This window comes from Papilio polytes, unplaced genomic scaffold (assembly GCF_000836215.1).
Source record: "Papilio polytes unplaced genomic scaffold, Ppol_1.0 DF823923.1, whole genome shotgun sequence".
In the NCBI taxonomy this organism is placed as follows: domain Eukaryota; kingdom Metazoa; phylum Arthropoda; class Insecta; order Lepidoptera; family Papilionidae; genus Papilio; species Papilio polytes.
In genome coordinates, this window is record NW_013525281.1 from 934,692 (window position 1) to 941,902 (window position 7,211).

The following is a 7,211-nucleotide window of genomic DNA, read 5'->3' on the forward strand; positions in this document are numbered from 1 at the left end:
ATTACATTAGTATTCATTATTACTACTAATTGAGACACAAGATTTAGTGTATTCGCAGTCATACATGTGTTCAGTGCAAAATACAACCTCTTTGACTGACAAGCAGTATGAATACGAGTACAGCCAAAGAGGTTGCATACTGGCCACCTAGACATTTGAATGGTGTTTTATTAGAAAGATATAAAAACAATAGAAGAAAAAGAAACACAAGAGAAAAGATGTGATCGCGGTATAGTTTTGCAATTATTGTAAACTAGCTGTTCCTGTGCGGCTTCATCCGCATGAAATTATGAAAATTTTATTTTATTGTTTACATTTCTCAAATTATCTTAGCAAATATAAAATGACATGACAAACCTTAACAAATAAATTGGTTCCTTAATGTTCGCAGCAACTTATGATCTCTTTCCCACATTAGGGTTTTTAACCAAAATATTTATCTCTTAAGTTTAATGGCGTGAAAATATATAGCCAAAAGCGTGACGTAAGTGTAAGGATTTTTATTAAAAAAAGAATTATTCAAAAATATGCTGTAACTGCTGGCATCTTAGGCAACAAAGTAGTGTGTGTTTACGCTTTATAATATTAGTAAAGATATGTAAATAAGTTTTAAATAAAGATGTTTTAGTTGATTTGGTGAATAAAAGTTTTGTTTTTTATTTTCGGCTGCCGCGCTGTCTGTAATAAGGTTAACAAACTGAACATAAGGAATTTACTACCAACGCATTCTTGCTAATGTCCGAAACACTGAAAAATACATTGTAATAACAAACACAATGTACTTATACAAAAAGGAATTCTTATGTTACCAACACATAGAAACTAAGGAACTGCAAAGCTAAATGTATACTATTTTTATTAATTAATTTGTACAGTTCACACTTTAACCTCACGATAATATGAGCTGATTACAGTAACTAATTCTTTTCCAATTAAAATATTTATAAATCGCATATTCGTTGCCACTTGAACTTGGAATCCATGCGTTCATCTCGACAAATTTACCTTTGCGGTTGGAAAAACAAACGAATGAGCTAAAGTTTACCTTACGCACTGGTCGGAAGAACACCGGCGTTGAATAAAAAAGTTGTTCAACCGCACCGATAAGATTGTGAAAAAAGCTGAGCACGTTTTTTAGACGACTTTAGAGTTGGTATAAAAAGCAAAAGTTGGTTCACAACAGCACAGTACGGGTTGACCCCACATTGTAGAACCATCCGGGCAAGTGGTCTACACGGATACAATGAATTTGGTAACTCTATTCATCTTAAAGCGGAAATAGTGATTAATCTTGACTATCAGTGTTCTTTGAAAAGTATTATGTAATGTGATCCAACGGCTTTCTTAATGTTTGTTACAGAAATTAGATAATACTCAGTCACTTCAAAGTCTAATTTGCCCTCACAGTCTATTTCAAAATTCAAAGCTCATAAAAATATTTCTAGTTCAATATTTAACAATTGATTGATATTATTCATTTTTTTAATTTCCAGGTGTTATTAGCCGCTTTCGTAGCGGTATGCAGTGCAGCGAAACTGGACCGCACGTATCTTCCACCGGAATCCGCTAAAACAGCCGGTGGCAGCCCTGGGGACATTCAAACTCCTCTTGTCAGAGATCTCTTCAACCCTGGACAATCTGGTTTACCAAAAGGTGCATTTGACAATGATTATGATGGAGTGGTCGTAGAAGCTGCCGCCCCAGGCACAAGAGCATCTAGTCCTGGTGAATCAGGCCTAGGAGGTGATAGAATATCCTATGGATCAAGTCACTCTAAAGTAGGAGGTGCAGCTTTTAAAACTAATCAACAAGGATTCATTCCTCAGATCCAGACTCATACTGATCAGATAGAATCACAAACTCTGCAGAATTTCCAACAAGGAGTTAATTTCGGTTTTAATACAGCACGACCACAAGCTGAATTTGATAAAGCTTCAAATATAGTTCGCTTTGAAAATAACGTGGGTCCTCAAGCTTATAACTACGCTTTTGAAACTGATAACGGTATAACGGCTGAGGAGAATGGCGTTGCTGTTAATGGTATACAAGCAGAAGGCGGTTATTCGTACACTGGTGATGACGGTAAAGTGTACAAGGTGACGTATACTGCCGGAGAAGGTGGATATCAACCTAGTGGAGATCATCTGCCAACACCACCTCCTATTCCTGAAGAGATTCTCAAGTCTTTGGAGCAGAATGCTAAGGAGGCTGCTGGAGGAATTGTCGACGATGGTAAGCATTTCCTTAGTATATTGCCTAACATTTACTAGTGACGATAATGTACCTTCAATTTGACAATCTATTATCGAACTGTAGATTGCACTTAATCTAGTTTATAGAAAATCATAGACAAATAGAAAAAAACGAACTAATACAAACCGATGGCATTCAAGTAATACAGTAATCTTACTAATATTATAAATGCGAAAGTTTGGATAGATGGATGGATGGATGGATGTTTGTTAGAGTTTGTAGCCTAAACTGCTGAATGAATCTTGATGAAATTTGGTATAAATGTAGAGGAAAGTCCGGAAGAACACATAGGCTACTCACTTTTGGTTTTTTTAGTTCCACGCGGAGGGAGTCGCGGGCGATAGCTAGTAAACAATAATAAAACTACGTCAGAGTTATCTAAAATTCCGTTTAAACTAAAGCTGCCTAAATATTTATCGCTTGGTTATTGCTTAGTTATTGTAACATTTAATGGTATCGTTGAAAATCTTTAATCCAATTATTAAAATCAAACTAGAGATGTTGATTACTATTTACGAAATGGATGGTAATTTTAATAAAATGGAAGATGAGACTATTTTTTCAACATTTTACAGTAATTGCGTATGAGTTCACAAGATTAGCAAATTTGTAGTTGCTGTTTATTTTAGAAACTAGCGCTAGTATTGGAGTTACACACTTGAAAATATCTATCTTTTCTTTGGTATCCTGATCCAGGGGTACCAAACTTGACGTGCGTTTTATCAAAAGACACGTTTAATGCTGTCGTAGATGTGCCATCAAACAATTATGACATTGTGTATGATTATTTTGTAACGATCAGTCATGTGTCCAAAACATTATTCGATTAATGGTACGCGTGCTATTGATTCACCGCCCTTGTCCTATCCATTATGTATGGTTTAAAATTAGCTATACCAAAACATCAATATATTAATTCCATTTCTTATTTTTATTGTTAAATGCTCGATTATTTCGCTGTATGATTCATAAGAAAAGAGTCATAAAAATATTTTAGCAAAGATACAAAAGCAGTAAAACCTACTCAATGTTCTGCATCCGGGAACTATAAGCGTATTCGTTACAAAAATAAAAACAACACAAAGCATACGTAGTATTGTTGTTACTTTTGCTATATTCTTTTTAATTTAACCTCGACATTTTGTTCTTTACGATAAAGAATGCTTTGATGAATTAAAGAAATTAAATTCACATCATCACACGATTTTAATTTCACAGGCAAAATAAGGTCGGAAAAATAAATTAAAAACGTACCATGTCTTCCGTCATCAAATTTTATACTAGACTAGCTCATTCTTGCGACTTCGCCCGCGTGAATTTAAAAATAATAAAAAAATGTAGCCTATGTCACTTGCAGATAAATTACCTTTCTAACGGTGAAAGAATTTTTAAAATCGGATCAGTATATTTTGAGTTATTTTAATACATACAAAAATACAAAACTTCCCTCTTTCTAATATTAGTATAGAAGATAGAAATATACAGTGAGGAAAATCATATAATTTTAGTAACTGTTAGAGAGCTTCGGATTAGATATAACTGGTCATTAGGGTGGCTTTAGGGTCATTGTACTCTACAAAAATGCTGTAAAGGAAAACGACTTTATACATAAATTATTTATTTATGTAAAGTACGTAAGAAGAGGCATGTTCATATAAGTAATTAGTGTTTTTTTTTGTTTTTAATAATTATAAGGTTTGAACACTCTTGAAGGTACAAATTTGAATATCGAATTTCACACTTGTATTAAACATGAATTAGCATTTTGTACATAAGCACCTATACTTAACTATACTGGTCCTCATAAATAGTGAGTAGGTCAAACTTTACTATGTTATATTACAACGGCGCTAAATATTAATTCGGATTTTAACAAGATAACCTATGTCGTAAATCAATAAGTCGACAACCGATAATTTGTAATTTGAAGTATTAAAATTTGCATTTATTAGTAAAAAAATCAAAAGATAATGTTCTGAGCACATTGAATAACTTGATAAATGTTTTGTCGTCTGTTATTCAGTTGAAAGCTTTGACAAATGATTGAAAACTTTCCTTTTCATTTACAGGTTCATACGACGCCGAGAAGTACAATGTAGAAGACGATCGCACAAAAAGTGACAGTAACAATGAACAGAGATATAATAGTGGACAGTTCGGAGTGTCTGAATCAGATGCATATGTTAGCAGTACATTCATCAATCAAAATACTCGTGTATTCGAGAATTTGAATGGTCCACAACAATCTCAAACATCAAACGATGACGTCAGGAATAATATTCCATCCTTCCAAAATAATTTACAACCTCAACCTACTTTCGTAACAGCGTTAGGAAAGCAGCCATTATCAGGTGCACCATTTGAACAAAATAATGGTCAAGTACAAATTGATTTCAGTACACCAGAATCGGATAAGAAAGATTCTTCAAATCAAGAAGATAACGGCGATTATTCAAGGCCCATATTCTTTGGAACACCTCAATTGAACTCAGGCACAAATAATAGATTTGGAATTAAGCAATCATATTTACCTCCAACTAACAATCTTGATACTAATAATCGGCCAACTGTTTCTCTTAATTCATACAATTCACAGAATACAGCACAAGGTATAGCTGAAAGCTCTACTTTTGGTTCGCTTGGTTTAAACAGTAATTTGAACAAACCCTTAAATATCGGACAATCGCGTCCTCAATCTTTTCCCAGCAATCAATTCAATCAATTTACTCAAAACTCTAATAGTCAGCCTTCACAGAGTCAATTCATAAATGGCCAATATTCAGACCTTAATAAAAATCAAAATACTCAATCAGGAATTCAAGCATCGTATAACAATTTTAATAATATACCTTCAACATTACAGCCAAGTTTAGACTTAACCACGCCTTTTGAAGATACTCCAAATTCAAATAAAAAACTTAGCACTCCTAATGTGCCACTTCCTACTCAAGCGTCTTTCTCGGATGCTAACTCTCAGTCAAGTAATGTTCCACAAATTGCTTTCGGAACATCTAATCAAAATCTTAACAAAAATGAAATCAAACAGACTTACGTTGTAGCGCAGACATCAGATCAGCTAACAAATACAAACATTAATTTGAGTGGCAACCAACAGCTGCAAGGTCCAGATCATTCCTATTATTATAATCAACCATCGAAACCGTTCAATGCCAATAAAGTGACCACACCGACCTTCACAACAGGAAATCGTCCTTTCAACAGTGGTTTTAACAACGGTGTGGTGACTAAATATCCTAGACCTCCTACTGTAGCACCTACTATTTCTACTTCTATGTACAATCAATATTCAAATATTCCCCAATCCCCATCTGCTTCATTCAACGATAGATTCAGGCCATCGACAAAATACCCTCAACCTCCAGTAGTAACCCAATCTGTACAGTCACCAACAATTCCAACTAAAATGGACGGATTTCAAGAACAATTCACAGGAATAACTCAAGCATCTGTATCCCCCTTTCCATCAACCTCCACCAAATATACAAGTTCAAAGAATCAACAATCTGAAAATGTAGGTCTCTCTCAGAATTTCCAAATTAATACTTCATTCCAAAAAGATACAACTGCAACTATTTCATTTAATAGAGATCAGGCAACTCTTAGTGATAGCCAAGTAGTACAAACTGCTAATCAAGCCCAACCAGAACTGAGCAATAATGCACCTCAATTAACAACAAGCCAGCAGTATAATGGTGAAATATATGAATATAACAAACCTGCACCAACTCTACCCACCACTGAATCTGATGAAGACAGTTCAACTACTCCTGATAATTTTTCACAATTCGGTCAAAAGATACGACCAACAATCCAAACTACAGTACAGAATGCGCAAGTTACCAGCAATCGTGGTCCACAAAACAACCAGCTAACAGTAACAAGACCTCAATTACAAACAAATTTACAGGGACAATTCAATCAAAACAAATATCAACAGGGTATTACAACCACTTCATTTACTCAAGACTTCAACACCAACACACAACAGACAATCCCTTCCAACAATTTACAGGCAATTAAACCAACAAGTGACACAACAAGATTTACTTCAGGCGCTTTCGCTGAAAATCAACCAACTACTAACTACAAGGGACCGTTAGATTTTTCAACTAGGATTAGACCTTGTTGTCAAGGTCCTAGAACATCTGGGCAAGACGTTAAAGATTCCCGTAAACCAATTCAATCCCAGGATCAAATAAACTCTGGAATATCAGTACAATTTGGTCAAGAGAACCAAAAGCCTGGAGTAATGAATGAAAATTCTTTTAATACTCCCTCAATTGGATTTAGACCACAGAACTTACATTCAGTAACTAGTCAGACAGGAGGAGAAATATTCGGTGGTCCTAGACGACCGCCCAGTTTCGACGAGGCTACTGGCTACCATTATTAATAAAACCTCTTTTATAGGTTAAAAGTATTTTTAGTTTCGTACATTGTAACAATGTAGCATAAGAAAGTGATAACTATTTTAGCATTGTAAAATATTTTATATTTCTATTAAATTATTTAAAAAATGAACATGTTTTATTATTGTGTAAAAACCCATATACTTTTATTTGTCACTGACGAGCTTTAGCCCTAAACTCCGTCCGCGTAGAATAAAAAAAAAAACAGAAGCGAGTAGCCTATGTCTTCTTCCAGAGCTATGCCAAATTTCATTGAAATTTGTTCTGTTGTTTAGTTACAAAATTCTAACAACCATCCATGCATCTAAACTTTTGCATTTAATATGTTAGTATGGCAGGTTTTTAAAGCATTCTCTTAGAAATTAAAATCATTTTTACTACAGCCTTCTCTCTCGGTTTGCTTCACATACCTTCGGCTGGCGAGGCCCTTGATTGAAATCATAATTTAGAACTTTTAATTCCTATATTATTGGCCGTTGAATTAACCGTTATGGTTTGCTGGACCGTTTATTATCAACAATTGTGATA

The 7,211-nt window shown here is 34.5% G+C and overlaps 1 protein-coding gene across 1 annotated transcript; it reads left to right on the top strand.

Annotated features, from left to right (window-relative positions):
- The first annotated feature begins 1,184 nt into the window (after positions 1-1,184).
- On the top strand, positions 1,185-6,785 carry LOC106102578 (probable serine/threonine-protein kinase DDB_G0282963). Its single transcript, XM_013282103.1, has 3 exons — positions 1,185-1,252; positions 1,494-2,232; positions 4,323-6,785. The coding sequence occupies exons 1-3, from the start codon at positions 1,244-1,246 to the stop codon at positions 6,665-6,667; spliced, it is 3,093 nt and encodes a 1,030-aa protein (XP_013137557.1). The 5' UTR covers positions 1,185-1,243; the 3' UTR covers positions 6,668-6,785.
- The last annotated feature ends 426 nt before the right edge of the window (positions 6,786-7,211 follow it).

Coding starts and splice junctions, on each gene's coding strand:
- LOC106102578 (XM_013282103.1), top strand. Junction 2,233..4,322: donor TGGAGGAATTGTCGACGATG/GTAAGCATTTCC, acceptor TTTCATTTACAG/GTTCATACGACGCCGAGAAG.